General features: G+C 33.5%; 1 protein-coding gene across 2 annotated transcripts in view; it reads left to right on the top strand.

Moving 5' to 3' along the window:
• LOC106459223 (protein rogdi-like) overlaps positions 1-15,308 on the top strand; it is a 45,570-nt gene extending 30,262 nt beyond the window's left edge. For both annotated transcript variants that reach the window (XM_013918827.2, XM_022385666.1), the window contains 5 exons: positions 1,959-2,069; positions 3,203-3,301; positions 10,913-11,041; positions 11,539-11,622; positions 15,207-15,308. In XM_013918827.2, the coding sequence (XP_013774281.1) occupies positions 1,959-2,069; positions 3,203-3,301; positions 10,913-11,041; positions 11,539-11,622; positions 15,207-15,224 (441 nt within the window). In that variant the 3' untranslated portion in view covers positions 15,225-15,308. The remainder of the gene's footprint in view (positions 1-1,958; positions 2,070-3,202; positions 3,302-10,912; positions 11,042-11,538; positions 11,623-15,206) is intronic.
• Positions 15,309-15,619: the final 311 nt, after the last annotated feature.

The raw sequence follows: 15,619 nt of genomic DNA, 5'->3' as shown, positions 1-15,619 counted from the left end.
ATTCGAATTCAAGAGCTCTGGCCATTGCATCCTGCATAGTTGAGGGGTGTGCTTGCTTCACTTGAATCATCCGTTGTAGACTGTTCAAGGCATCTATAAACTGATCCCTAAGCAACAACTTGAGGAGATCAGGTGGTGCAGTTGGGTAGGCCTTGTGTGCCATACTTTCGAAATCCTGTGCCAGCTCTTGCAGGCTCTCCCCTTTAGCACTGACTCTCGTCCTAAACCTAGCCCTGTAGACTTCGGACTGATGTTGAGTTCCATACCTGAGTTCTAGAGCAGCTACCAGTGCTCTATAGTTGTGCCTTTCATCTGCTGACAACTGTCCAAGTATTTCCAGTGGTTGTCCCTTCAAGCTCGTTGCCAGGTGCACTTCTTTCTGCTCCTCTGTCCATCCATTCATTTCTGCCAGGAGCTCAAATTGTGCTCTATATGGTGCCTTCCCATTGAATTCCTGTGACTTCCTTTGTACTAGATCTCCCCTATTGCTGACACTCTTGTCTGGAATGTGGCTTCTGGCAGGACTGAAGATGTCTGCATTAGGGTTTAGCTGCAGGGTCTGGAAGGAGCTTCCTGATGTCTGGGGCTGATTAGGTCCATGGTTAATATATCCTCCCTGTGTAAAAGACAGTAAATCATCCTTTAATGTATTTAATTGACTTTGAAATTTACTAATCTTTTCCATTTGTGTATGCTGACTTTCTTTCAACTGTTGGAGACATTCTTACTGTTTCTTCTTCTTGTTCTTCATGTTTCCTTTCTTGTTCCAGTTGCCACTGGTCCTGGTTTTCTTGCCACTGTTGTAGTCTCTCTTCTTGTTTCTTTTCTTTTTCCTCCAACCTCTGCTGTGATCTTTCTTCTTGTTTCTTTTGCTGTTCTTGTATTGCTGCCATCAAATCTGCTAAGCTGTAGTTTGATTTGCCACATCTCGTTTGCATCTTCTTTCTTTTCCGTCCCACTATCTGACAACAATTTGTTACGTATCTGTTCGTTTCTTAATTTCCAGTATAAATTCATCCATGATGACAAAACCTTGTCGAAATGTTGTACATTTGCTGTTATGTTAAACTTATATTAAAATTTTTCTTCATTACCCATTCAAGCCATCTCCAATCATTATTAGTCTCAAGTGGGTTCCTCGTCATTGAATCCCAGCAAGTAAATCACACACTGTTATAATTGAGGTAGTAAGCATGATGTGGACATGTGGCTGTTAATTGGATTTTCAAGTCATGAACTTAAAACTTCAGATAAAATAACTAGTTTGAAAATATCTTTGATTAAATTTCACTTGATAAGCCATTTTAATTTTCACATCACTATATTATATTTTGAAAAATTGGGATCTATAAATAAAGGCCTTAAAAGTAATGATGCTATTTTTTGGTTTTGGAAGAATTTTATCTTTAAAAAAAAGCATAATATGAACATTGAAATAATCTGTCATGGAAGACAACCATGACTGAATAAACTAAAATTTAATTTTTCAAGTCCATTTTACTTAAAGTAAAGGTATTAGAAATATTCTTATACATTTTTCTTACTATGTTGTACATTATTTTTGTCAAAACTTACTGTTGTATATGCTCATGTTTGTATAATATATGTATTATGTTTTTTGTATTTATTTAGTTGTGAGAGCTTCTGTGAGATATAATTTATATATGAGTGTAACTGGTTTACACTGTCTTAGTCAAAGAGAGAGTTGTAACTTTACAACCTGGTAGAATAGTGTATACCAATGAAATTAAAATTTCACTATTACAAGAAGATATTATGTAATGGGTATTTGATAGAACTTTTGACCTTTAATTACTTAATTCCTTTGTTAGAATTTAAAGTTTGAATTTTATGATTTGTTAATACAGTTTCAACTTCTTAGGCATAAGGAGACAGCATCAGTGAATAAAGGTTTTATAGGAGGAGAAATGCATCTAAATGTGTTGTTTTTTTCACAGATCCAAGATGCTGGAAACCACTTGATGTTAGCCTTACATCTATTACCTTCTCATGCTTCTACAAATCAACAAAATAAATACAACTTTAGATCAGCAGAGGAAGTAACAGAGGTTGGTTCAACTGCAGTTCACTAGGCCTAACTGATAGTTACATAAATTAGTATATAACATTAAAAGACAACAAGGGACCTTTTGGTCCATCTAGGCCATCTTATCCACCAAATTAAACTTACCACTAAATAATTCAAAGCTGGAATATTGTTTGCTAGGCCTAACTAAAAATTGGCAAATTGGTATGGTTATTGTTAGTTAAGCCTAACTAGATGTTATACAAGTTGGTGTGACAAGGTACAGTTTTTTTGCCGAACTCAAAGATGTGCAAGCTGTTATAGCTGTGATACATTGCAGTTAACCTTGTAATTACTGACCCACCATACTCTGAAACATATTTATATAAACTATTTATTTATGCACCAAATATATTTTAACAAAAATACCACAAATATTGCAATTAATTCTACTAGTGAGTGCTAAAATCCTTCATGTACCTTACAAAGAAAATTAGTGATTTCACCCAATTATTTTGGTCTGTCCATTACACTAAATGTTGTGACAGGAAAGTACATACAAGTACCCAATATTTTGCACTATGTGAATATCACCAGTAGTGAATAGAATGGAAAAAGTATATAATTTGAGGTTCAAGTAATGGCGATAGGAAGTATTGAATGTGAAATTTAATTTGATGTCACATTTTAAGGATTTTACACTATAACCATCATTGTTTTCATGAAATTAATCATACTGAAAGTAAATTGTCTTTATGCATACTTTCAGAGAATATTGTAAATTCTGAAGGTTTGTAATTAAATTTATAGCCAGTACTTTAGTATTAAAATTGTTTAATGTTCTCTGCTTAAAATTGTCATGAATGAGTATCATTGTTTACTGGTTTTTGTAGAGTAAAATCCACTTTCTAGCAGCCAAGTCGCTAAAATTGGCATTTACACTTGTAGGAAAGTTTCAGAAATCTGACTATTTTTAAACTTCTAAGTTACATTTATATATCTATATATTCAGTATTTTTACAATATGTGGCACTAAATTGGAACATATTCTGTATAAGAAAGTATATTTTTACCTCTGTATAAAAAGAAAAATGACAACTGAGCTGTTTTAATAAAAGAAAATATTTAATGGTGCATAAAGTTTGAAGTTGATTATACAGTTCTGATAATTTGTAGATGGTCAACAAGCTCATGAGTTGTCTCCAGCGAGGTAGAGCCTGTTTGATAATACCGAAGAGAAAGACTATAGATGAACTACAGAAAAGCCGGAATATGGTAATATGAATCTCTGTCTGCCTTTCATCTTCGTCTTTGGAAGTTAATTTTATTTTGAAAGGTCATTAATTTTGACTTCAATTATATTAATTTAGCTGACCTTTGACCTTTCTATGCAATCTGTTAGTATCACTTGGACTGGGAATAATTTTGTTACCTATTTTTAAAGAATTACAAAGTAATTTGATGATTAGAACAAATTCAGTGTATTAAAAAAATGAGAGATATAGAAAAAAAGAAAAACTTAATCTTGGATAAATTGATTTATTATTGTGAATGATCTGTTTCACAAAGTCCAAATGAAAACTAAGTAATTAAATTGGTCGTTCAATGACAACTGATTTAAGTGTTTATTTCTTGAATAATTTATTTGTTTTTTGTTGTTTTACAATTATGTTGTTATTACTGTGATATACAGTAGGTTAAATAAAAACAATTTTGAATTTGCTAATAATCAAATCACATGACAATCACAGCTGATATAAAGTCATGGTGGAATGGAACTTATCATGATTACAATTTTACATTGTTTGAAATTTTGTAGGTAGTATGGTGCTACCAAAAATTGGTCACTTTTTGAAAGGTATGTAATGACTGATGCAAAATAACCAAACACTAAGATGTTAAAATGGGTTCAGGTTGAGGATTTAGTATTTCCAAGATGGAGATATCTCTTGTACTTAATGAAATTGGAAAACAAAGAAATATGCATCAACTTGATGCTCCAGGATCATCCAGAAAGAGAACTGCAATAAGTCGCATGCCTCGCACATAGTAAGCAAAGCATTGCATATTGTAACAGCTGAGAAGCCAGGCAACAGTATGAACATAATCAAGAAGGATCTTAATTTGGGAAAGCAATAAAAGTCTTGTATACGAGTTGCTTCCATGACTTATTTATTCAACTGTAACATACCTCAAGCAGCTGGAGAATTAAATGGATACTCGTGCTATTCCATATGACTACATACCAGTCAAGTCACCAGGTGCAGTACCTATGGATTTTTGTGTAATAGAACTTGAAAAAGTTGCTGGGAAACTATCATCCTTGTATACTAGATGGATTATAAAAACAAAGATGGGAGGAGCGGTGTGCTTTGGACAATACATCATTATGACCAAGCTTTTTGCAATGGAAGCTATGCTGCAAGGTTTTTTGTTAAGGTGCACATGGTAAAGCTCCAAAATCCTTTTAATGTAATATACTCAATCTCTTTAAATGTGTTTTTTTTATATTGCTCACTTATTGCTGAATCACATACATACTCAATTGTGCTTTCTTCTGGTGTTATCCTAACCAGTACATTTGAGGCTGGATTGGCAGCCTGGTTTAATCGCTACTGGACTGAGTTGGGGACCCATTATCATTGAACAGAAGTTGTATTACTACATTTTAGGTATTTTAATTGAGTTTTTTTGCTTCAGTTATTTCGGCACTTTAACACTTCAACCCTATGTATATGGGAAGATCAAAGTTTGCATGTCACAATCTGTTTTACAGTTACATTCAAATTTAAATTAACCCTTTCTAGCCTGGATATTCTGGATCACAGTAGGAGAAAATGTGCAACATCAAATTTTGTAAAATTATTTGTGATATTTTCCCTCAAGTGTTTTCCAAAATAAAATTATAACTGAAATGTTATTAATATTTGTTTTGGATGAAACAATAATAATAAAAAATTGAAACTTTAGCCCTAATTGTTGATCTTTAGTCTGCTTTTGGAATTTTTATATAGGTCTTGTAAATCAATAAATTTCCCACCTGCACCGAAAAATTTTTTCTATAGATGAAAGTGAAACAAAGCCAGAAATGTGTTGATTGAGAACAAATTTTTTAGCTAAGACAATTTAAAAACCATGAATTTTGGAAGTTGATATGAAAAACTATAAAATTCAACTACTTGCATGTTTATGTTGTAACTTTCTTGTTTCTAAAATTGTTGAAATCTTAAATGTCACCTGAAACTATGGATATAAGTTTTAAGAACTGTCAGCTTATTAGATCAAGCCTGTTTCTAAGAAGCTATACATATTATAATTGAATTTACAGTGTGTATCTCCACCAAAGGTGGTAAGCTTTTATTACACATTAAGTCTTCTTGCACAAAAAAATCAGATATTTTAATAAAGTATTTCTGCAACAGAATTGTATAAATGTCTGTAACCTTTACTGAGTCAGTCTGAGTGAAAGGTGATTTTCATACTAAGAACAAAAATACTTTTTTCATTTTACAGTCTTTGTATTTCATTAGAACCTCCTAGATAAATATCAATTTTTTTTCAGTAAAACTTAATATTATATCTGTTATTTTATCAACCATACCACTATCTATAGCAAAAGCACAAATGTACAGTAAAATGAAAAGTTGAAAAATGTGAAATATGGTGAATAATACCATTTTTTCTTCTTCATTGTCTACAGTATTGATCTTAAATAAAGTTCCAAATTACAGTTTCAACTACTAGTCTTATAGATTTATTAGTCCTTTGTAGCTGCACCTACTGAAGTAGTGAATGACACTTGAAAAGCAATAAACCACAAGTTTTAATGAAGTTTAATTGAGCTAAGCTGAGAAGTCTATAATTTCTGATATTGTATATTACCTCCACTCACATTCTTGTTCAGTGCTGCCTTCGATATGCAAACAATTTTTTTTGCATGCCACAAACCTTGAACTCTCACATATCCCACGTGGTTCAACTGTATCTCGCATGTAAATCATCATGCGACAACCATCCACCAATAGGAGTCTGATACACCCTCCTGATGTGACTCCTTCTATTCGGTTCTACCAAACAATCGCTTCTCGTTAGGCAGTGATCTAGTGCAGACGTTTTTCGATTGTGCTCTCTTCACGTTTTTTTTTTTTTTTAATTTCTGTGAAGTAGTGATTTCACATCATTATTTTCATACATTTTGTTTTCTGTAGTCTTGATACATTTTTTTTTTTCTATTCTTCATTTTTATAATGAATTCCGAAGTTTGTATCACCACTTCAGATTTTCTTCCACCTACTTTCAGCACACTTACATAGGCTTCAGGTTGAGGGGAGCTTGACTGAGGAATTTTCAGTTTTAATTCCGTGGGAGATTGATCATTATATAAGTCAACCTTCTTTTCCCGATATTGCTCAACTTCCTCGTGAATCTGCTGAACCTGTTCATGATGAGGAGGATTTGGACAGCCTTTTTTCTCCACCTGACTATGCCGTGCCTTCCCAAGCCTCTCCTGTGGAATCTGCTAGGCCTAACTCGGGCTTTTTAGATATGATATCTCAGTTGTATTTTATTTTATCCATTTCCCTGATTTCTTATGACCCTATTCCTTCCTTATTACAGCATACCCCTTGCTCAGAATATTTTGTTGTTCCTCCTCCTCCTGACATCAGGGTTCATGTTGAGTATTTCGTTTCTCAGTTGAGAGTGGGTGCTAGCATGTCTTCTGTGGTTACCATTCCTGCCTTTTCATGCCTTGGCAACATTCCTCTGTTTGTGACCTTTCTCCTTCTACCCTTACCAATTGGGTTTGGCAGTTGAATCAATTGGCATATTCCTCCATGTCTCCTTCTTCCCAAAATTTGTTTCAGATGTTGTTGCATCAGACCTGGCACTGTACCTTTTCCCTGGTGTCTCTTCAGTTGGGTATGTTGACTACATATCATATGTTCATCTCCCACTATCTTCATCAGGTAGCTGTTTCTTCCTTGTCAGGGTAATGTTTTCCACCTATCTCCATCATTCAAACTTCAGTGTGGCTGTGACTGGGTAAGTTATTTATATAGTTCTTCATTTCAGTGGCATATCTCTTTCCATTTAGGATCCCACTCAGTGGCAAGGATTGCCTGTCCAGGTTTACTTGCAATTTCTCAAATGTGCACTGTATGGCTAAATTGTATACCCATGGCCTATGATAAACGCTGTTGAGATGGGTGTTCCATAAGTTGCTCGTAAGTTGTCTCGCAATATGCTTGCTACATAATATGCCTGTTTTGGACCATACTCACCCATGGACTTGCATGGATAAAGCAGAATGGGATAAATACCCATCCCTGCCATCCCTTTGATTGAATAAATCAGGGGTGGTCTGCTTTTTAAAATAGGGTTTTTTGTGGTCACCCATTGCACTGGTGTTGGTGTTCCTCTGAACTCTCCACTGCACTTTATTCTTATAGTGGAATATGGGAGTACTTTCCACTTTCTAGTTCCGAGCCACTGAGGTGGTGAGCCATGGAATAGTCCTCCTGAATGTGATTGCTTTCATTCAGTGGTGTTCTGCTGGTATAGATGGCATTCAATCCTCCAATCATGTGCTCCACCTCCATGCAGTGGACTCTAGAGGTTATTGTGACCAGCTTCTGTGCAGTTTTATCCAGAGGGTGAGGTTGCTTCTATTTTGTATGTGCACTCTACTTCAGTGTGGTGGGACCTGGAGGGTGAAAGCATTGTTCTCCAACTTCTCTGAGGTTATATCCGGGGTTGATGTTGCTCATATCTACAAATAAATATGCTCCACCTCCGTGTGGTGAATCCCAGAGGTTGATGTTGCACTCAGCTTCTGTGCAATGCTATCCAGAGGGTGAGATTGGTAATATTTTATAGATGCAATCCACTTCTGTGCAGTGGGACCCAGAGGTTGCAATTGTGCTTCAGCCTTTGTGCAGTCCTATCCAGAGGATGATGTTGCTTTGGAGTAGATCCATCACATTGCAGTTCACCCCTTTGGTTGGTATTCCTCATCCTACCATCACCTGGATGTCAGTTCCCAGTGAGTGGTTTTGGATTTTGAGCAGCACCAATCAACATAAATCCTCACACATGTGTTGGTTGTGTTTCTTCTTTCTCATTCAGTTTGCCTTAGGATCTCCACCTTCCTGCAGTGAATCCTGGAGGTTGATGTTGCACCCAGCTTCTGTGTAGTTCTATCTGGAGGCTGTGGTTGCTATATATATATATATTAACGAGATTCTCACTGTCCCTATCTACTATCTAGCGAAACCACAGCCAATGGAACGGGCTTGGAAAAATCCTGATTTTTCCAAGCCCGTTCCCTTGGCTGTGGATATATATATATATATATCTAGAGGCACTACACTTCCATGCAGTAGAATCCGGAGGGTGGCATGCTCCGACTTCTGAATGTTCCTATCCAGACGATAATGTTGATTGGAGCAATGGTTCTTCCTCTTGCAATCCACCTGTGGTAGTTTTCACTGCCTGAGACCAATTTTGCACAGTGGAGAGCCAGTCTTTTTGAGTTTGATGTGACCTTTCACATTGGCACATCTCTTCTTATTGTCATTCTGATGTTGGGTTCCTGGATATGTGGTTGGTTATGGATTTGCGCATATGTGCCAGCTTTATAGATCAGTTTGCACAGTATTTACTTCCATTCTACTTAACTTGAGATGAAGATGGTGTGGACCCTCCTTCTACCATGGGTTGAAGGTTCTGTTCCGATACTGATTGGTTTTGGACTGGAGTTGACTGGCCACATACTTTCCATCATGCCTTAGCCACTCTACACCTTGAAGCACATCCATTTTAGCTTTTCCCACATTCCTCTCTGTAGATGGTTCTTCTGCGGTCTTACTTTTATGAGACTGAGTTTCCAGTATTCTGTGGTTTGGATTCCAACTCACCCGGTTTTTTCTTCCTTTTTTTGCTTGTGCTTCTCTCATTTTCTGCCCGTGTATGCAACACCTCTTTCCACATTGGGTGCAGAGTATACATGGTACAGAAGTGGTGTGGTCTTCCACGTGTGTTCCTCTCCCAATGGAGATTACACTTCTGGAGTGTTCTTTGGATGCTTTAAAAGGATACTTCGTTTTTATCCCTCGCACCAGTCCCTCTGCCTATTCAATGTGGGATACTAGATACACATATGAGCAGAGGTAATGTACCATATCGGAAGTTATTATTTTCCTATACTGAAAATATATTTCTGATAGGGACTTACCTCCTTTCACACTTCCCACCCTTCCTTCCCACTGCCTAATCTCAAAGTGATTGTTAGGTATAATCAAATAGGAGGAGTCACATACATCAGGAAGGTATGTGTGTCACACTCCTATTGGTGGAGGGTTGTTGCATGATGATTTACATGCAAGACACAGATGAACCACGTTAATTGTGAGGTAAGTGGGAGTTCAATACTTGTGGCATGTAGAAACATTTTTGCATATAGAGGGCAGCACTGAACGAGAATAGCTATATATGTGAGAGAAATATATCTGAAATATATTTTCAGTATAAGAAAATAATAACTTTTACATTTTATTTAATTTTGTTTAAATATATATAAAATATTTACATAAAACAAAGGTTTTTATTACTCACTGATGCTTCAGGAAATTTGCATTGAAACAATTTTTCTTCCTTGAGCCTCATTGAGTCACAAATATAGGTTTCCAAAAAAGTAATTAATGTAGTTTTTGAATACATATCTTATAACGCAATATATACTTGTCACTAGAATAGAAAATCTGGTTTTATAAGTAAGTTATAAATAGAAAAATTCCATTAGCTGTTCAGAGAAGCAGTATAATGATTATGCAAATAAAAACTTCAGTCAAGTGATTAATATAGGTGCCTAAACTTAGCAATTGGTAACTAGTTTCCTGTTGAGGAGATACTACTTTTTTTATTGGTTATAAACATGTCTATTAACCATGTAAAGTTGATTAGGAATCAACATTTAAAGTCAGAATTATAAGAGGGGGCTTCTCTGCCAGCAGATTTGGTAAATCAAGAAAGTTGGAGGTGCAAATTTTAAGTTCTTGATTGTAATTACGTATAACTTGTTTCTAATTGGTTGGAAACTGTAGAAGCCTGTTATTGAAGTTTGAAAATTCTGATGTATTTGCAGCTCAGACACATCATGTGACACAGAAAAAAAAATAAGGAATTTCAAAATATTTCTTTTTGAAATTAAGATATTAAAACTCAGATGATATAAAAAATATAAGTTAATAATATGTTTTCTTGCCAAGTTTAACTACATTTTGAATGTAACACAATGAAATGTCATGATGTGAACTTTGACCAGCCCATAGTGAAAGAATTATGTGGCTATGAAAAGCTTTTGATTTTTTATTTCTTCATGTGATGGTTTTGCATACTTCTACTGGATTCCCTGAATTTTTTTTTCCTTGACTTGTATTGTGCTAATGTTCATATTTTAGTATTGCATAAATTTGTGTGACCAGTGATGTGTCAGAAAAGACTTGGTAGACTGATTAACTTCAAGCATTGCCATCTCTCTGCATGGATAATACCTGAAAACAGTGACACTATGTGTTGAAGAACTTTAGCATGAAACATAAATTTTTTAATTCCTTGAAATTTATATTTCCTTCTTCCCTGTTTTTGCATTTACAATACAGATGAAAACCTTGTATAATTTTTTTTTCTCTCTTTACATCCATGTTGACATTGAGTTATGTCAGCAATTAAAAGATAAAGTTGGTTTGTGTACCCTTTTTGCTTACCAAACTGAACAGGAATAAAGTCCTCTTTACATCCTGACTTTGTACTTTAATTTAAACATTTTTTTTTAGATTAGTTCATCAATTATTCAAGACTCATTTCTGTTGTTTTTTTTTCTCTTAGAAATCACTTCAACCTCCATTGCCTAATGATTTGGCTGTTAGTTTCTATGTTCAGGCTCATAAACTAGTTTTTGCTGTTTACCATCTGCAGAAAGACCAACAAGGCTCAATGAAGTTTGATGTTTATCAGGTAAATAGACTGCTAATGTTTTTGAATGATATAATATTTTTAAGTTGTTAAGGGTATAAGCTCATTATTGAAGAAGATATATGGTAATATAGTTACAAATAAAATTATCCAATTTTCGCAAAATATTTTCTAGATGTTATGTATGATTATGTTTGCATGTCAATTTTCTCAGGTTTAGGTTTCAAACATACATTTATAATAATGAACTGTAATATTGAGACATCTGGTCAAAATAATGTCTGGTTTTGATCTATTCATTCAATATTCAAAAAGCAAGCTTTCAACTCCTTTTTTTTAGCTGCAAGACACCTCCAACAGAAGAGTTGAAAGCTTCATCAGTAAATATTATATGTAAAATCAAACCTTGTGGAAGTTATGTTTTTTATCATTATGAATTTAAAACATCATATTAGAGAGAATTTTATGTGCTATAGAAAATTTTTAAATATTCAATGTTTGATAAATAAAATTAATGTAATTTTCTATGCTTTATACAGGCAGAGTCCTCAGTACCCTGGCTAAGTGAAGTGTTGGTACTTTTTACAGTTTCCCTCCAGTTATGTCAGCAATTAAAAGATAAGGTTGGTTTGTGTATCTTTTTTGCTTACCAAACTGAACAGGAATAAAGATAATTAAAAATAACATAACTAAAAAAGTCCTAAATGTTTTTTAACTTACTAAAATAAACATAAAGTGACTCCAATAAAGTACTATTTTCTGTTCCCCATGAAAAGATAATTATTATGATTCGCTAGTTTAAATCAAGATATGCTTTAACTCTTTTGCTAGGCTCGATCAAATCGGGTGAGTTTGTGATCCCAAATTCACTTTTATAGTTTCTATACTATAACTTCTAATATGTTTTGTGTATCTTTCAGTAATCAGCAAGAGTCATTTGTGGACGAAAAAAATATTTAGAGTCGAAGTGATTCTGATGTTAAGATTAAACATCTCAAATTTCATGTGCGTAATTTCTAAAATCTAACTCTACCGAAACTCTATACGAGTTCTGTCAATTTGACAGTAGAATGACTATAGATTGTAACATGTAACTACATCTGTTTATCTTTAATAGCTTTAAAATAATAACAGTATAGATCTGTTTATACTTAAGTTTTATGTAACTTGTAAATTACTTGGTAAACATGTAGCTTACATTACCCTATTGAACTGTATAACGCACGGGCTACTTGCGAGCTGCTCACGAGTATATTTCATGAAACAATTTTATTATTATTATTATTTATTTTACCTTATCTAACCTAAAAAGCTTCTAATTTTTACATTTGAGTTACTCTTATAAAAAAAGAATACACATGAAAAACAAAAAAATAAAGTACTTGAGTCTTCTTTTTTTTGCTGTCAAATATTGATGTCACTTAACCCTACTTCCTTATATTAATGGTATTACTGCACTAAATGATTTTTTATTTAATGAAATATTGCACCAAAGAACACAGAATAATAACATGCTAAAAGCAGACAATGTCCCTTAACTATCACAATTTTTCTTCTTTTTTTTTTTTTTAACTATGAGACAAGAGCCACTAAAAATTCAGCTAAAGTTGTCAATGGGTTTCCTGTGGGAATAAAGTTTGAACTGACAGTGAAATAGACAATTCTCTGTACAGAAAACAATGTAGTATAATACTTCATTTGATAGATTAAAACCTTGGCTTTCTATTGGTTATAATTAATACAGCATTAAAGGTCGGAGAAAAGTATTGTCTGTTTCTGAAAGAGAGAATGTGACAGCTGGGCATGGCAAGAGGGATCTGATTTTCTATTTTATGGCTCTATAACCAAATAAGATTGAAAACTATAAAACTTATGCTTTGCCTGAGCAATGACAACATTATAGTGAGTAATTTACATTAAATTTTGTACTTCTTGGAGGGTGGTAAATAAATTGGAGAAGAAGGGATACCTAGAGGTAAAATGTCCCAATTCTTGTACTAGGGGAAATTCGGCAGTTTTTTTTAATATTGCCTGATGAAATTAAAAACTTAAAACTTATTTGATATTAACATTTGGATTATTAGCTATGTTTGATTTCCAAATTTATTCATATACCATGATAAGAAAATATTTTAATTAAATTTTGAATGAAACTCACTAAAATTTCATGAAATGTTCAGAAAAAGATGCCTGTAGTGAAAGTGTTAAAATGAAAAGAAGTCAAAGTAGCAACAGGTGTGTTATTAAAATAACCTCCATACTGGGTAATTAATTATCAGCCTCAATAATAGCTGACAGATTTTCTTAATGTAATTGCATGTATACAGTCTTCTATTAACTAATCATTAAATCAGTTAAAAAATTATTAGTTTATTCTAAAAAAACATATTAACCTACATAAATAATGGGGAATACACACACATACACATTAACTTATGGAACAGATCCTTTCCCCTACAAGTTACATGGTGGGAAAATCTAAAATGTATATTGATTTTGGAGGTGTCTGCTGAAGTAGGATACACCATCTACCAGATTTAAAGTCCCTTTGCTTGCATTACAAATGGGAAAAAAACAACTAAGATTTGCAGTTTTGAGTTGAGTAAGTTGTAGAAAACGTAGCTAGTTCGATGTTGTAATTTTATTTAAAGTAGAAGGGTAGATTTTAAAAGTAGGAGGGGGGGTCTAGGGAGTTCTCCCCCAGCACAGGTCAAAGGGCAGCATCCCTTGTCAGAGAGTTCAGGGGACTTTGACCCTGACCAAAACTGAATTTTAAGGATTTTCAGAACAGTTAACTTTTTCTGGAACAGCTAATCTTGTCTTTGAAGTAACTTTAAACTTAAAAAAACTTGTTTCAAAATGAACTTGTATGGCTCTTTTCTATATTTCTTATACATATGATACAAGAAATTATATCAAAATTTCTTGTATCATGTGTATGAGAAATATAGAAAAGAGCATACAAGTTCATTTTGAAAAACTATGTAGTATGTTTGCATTATCAATGGAAAATTTGAGCATAGTGATCCTTAGGGATATAAACCCATTACACCATCCTCTCGAACAAGGTCCTTCCAAGAGTTGGAACAAGATAGAAAATTTTATTAAAAGAACAAGCTTAGCCCAGTTTCAATTATCATAAAGAAATCTTACTTGCTTTATGCAGGATAGAGTCTAATAAATGTGTATCATATTTTATTTAAAACAAAATAATTAGAGTGGGGTCTGTACATGCACTCACATTTTTCTACTCTTATAGAATGTCCATTCATTGTACAATAAGAGTAATCAGTCATGGAAAAAGATGCATTTTTTTTAATTCAGAGAAAGATCTAGATATATAATTTTTATGGGAATTGTCTTATTTTCATTAATTTATAGGCATTTACCACATTTTATTATTTTTAATAGAACATTCAGGTAAACAAAATCAGAAATTATCTTTATAGCTTCACATTTGTTTAATTGAAGATGAAAATTTAACAAAATATTTTCTGTTTCTTTGCAAGTAGTGATTAGTATTTTGATAATTTACTTCAAACATTTCAGAAAACTACCAAAAACCCCATAATGTCACTTTACTTCTTTTTCAAATTCTGTCTCAGAAAAACTTGCATAACCTGACTAAAAAAAACAAACTTGAAAACCTTTCCCCAATCAAGAACAATAAAGGGGATAAATGAATTAATCAATATCCTGGTTATTGATCGAATAAGTGTGTGTTAAAAGTAGCACAAAGAAGGAAAAATCGATACTAATGTTGATTTACATCACAAACAAGTCAGTAGAATTGAATTTTAATGCAAATTAGTGATGAAGGTATTAATTATATAAATCTTGTGGTTGCTTTGCAAAATTTAGCCAGGTCAGGATGCATATTTTACCTGGAAAATTTTCAGGGCATTTTTGACAACACTGGTAGTTTGATTATGAAGAATATAAATGAATAGAACTTTAAATAACTTTCAATCTCTTAACGTTTCTCATTACAGTGAAAAACCATTGTGAATGTTAAAGCAAAGTGGAAAGTTCAAAATATTCAAATGATATCATACAATAACAGTATAAAAATGTGAAGAAAATAAATGTAAAGAAATAATTGTCACTTGTAATTGTGATGGGTTTTAGAAGATATATTTTAAAGAACTTTAACTTGTGGCTATTTTAACTATCCAGTTTATTCCATGCATTTTATATCTAATTCTAGGTGTCTGTGTTCTGTTAATATAAAGAGATGAACATGGTGTGATGTGAGGCCTTCAGCTATAGTTGGTGTTCACTCCTTTTGAGGTGTTGATCTGTCGTGAAATAAAAACTGTCGCAGTGTGGTAGCATTTCAGCTTCTCCATGCAAGTTGTTGGCACCCAGTCTAGTAGGCAACTAATAAAGCTCCTCACTAAGATGTGTTAGCCTGTAATGAGCACGGAATTGTGCTTACTTGTTTCTAATCAGAAACACTTTTCAACATTTGGAAGAGATGCCAGGATAAAAAACTGGAAAGATAAAGCACATCATCAGTATGCTTGATCTAAGTGTATTTTTTACTAGCATGTAATGTTATTTATAGGATGACACATTAGCGGTTTTAAAATAGGCTTACTAACTTGAATATTTGTAGAC

Source organism: Limulus polyphemus, unplaced genomic scaffold (genome assembly GCF_000517525.1).
Source record: "Limulus polyphemus unplaced genomic scaffold, Limulus_polyphemus-2.1.2 Scaffold578, whole genome shotgun sequence".
Classification (NCBI taxonomy): Eukaryota; Metazoa; Arthropoda; class Merostomata; order Xiphosura; family Limulidae; genus Limulus; species Limulus polyphemus.
The sequence above is the reverse complement of the archived record's forward strand: the minus strand, read 5'-3'. Positions and strand labels throughout refer to the sequence as shown.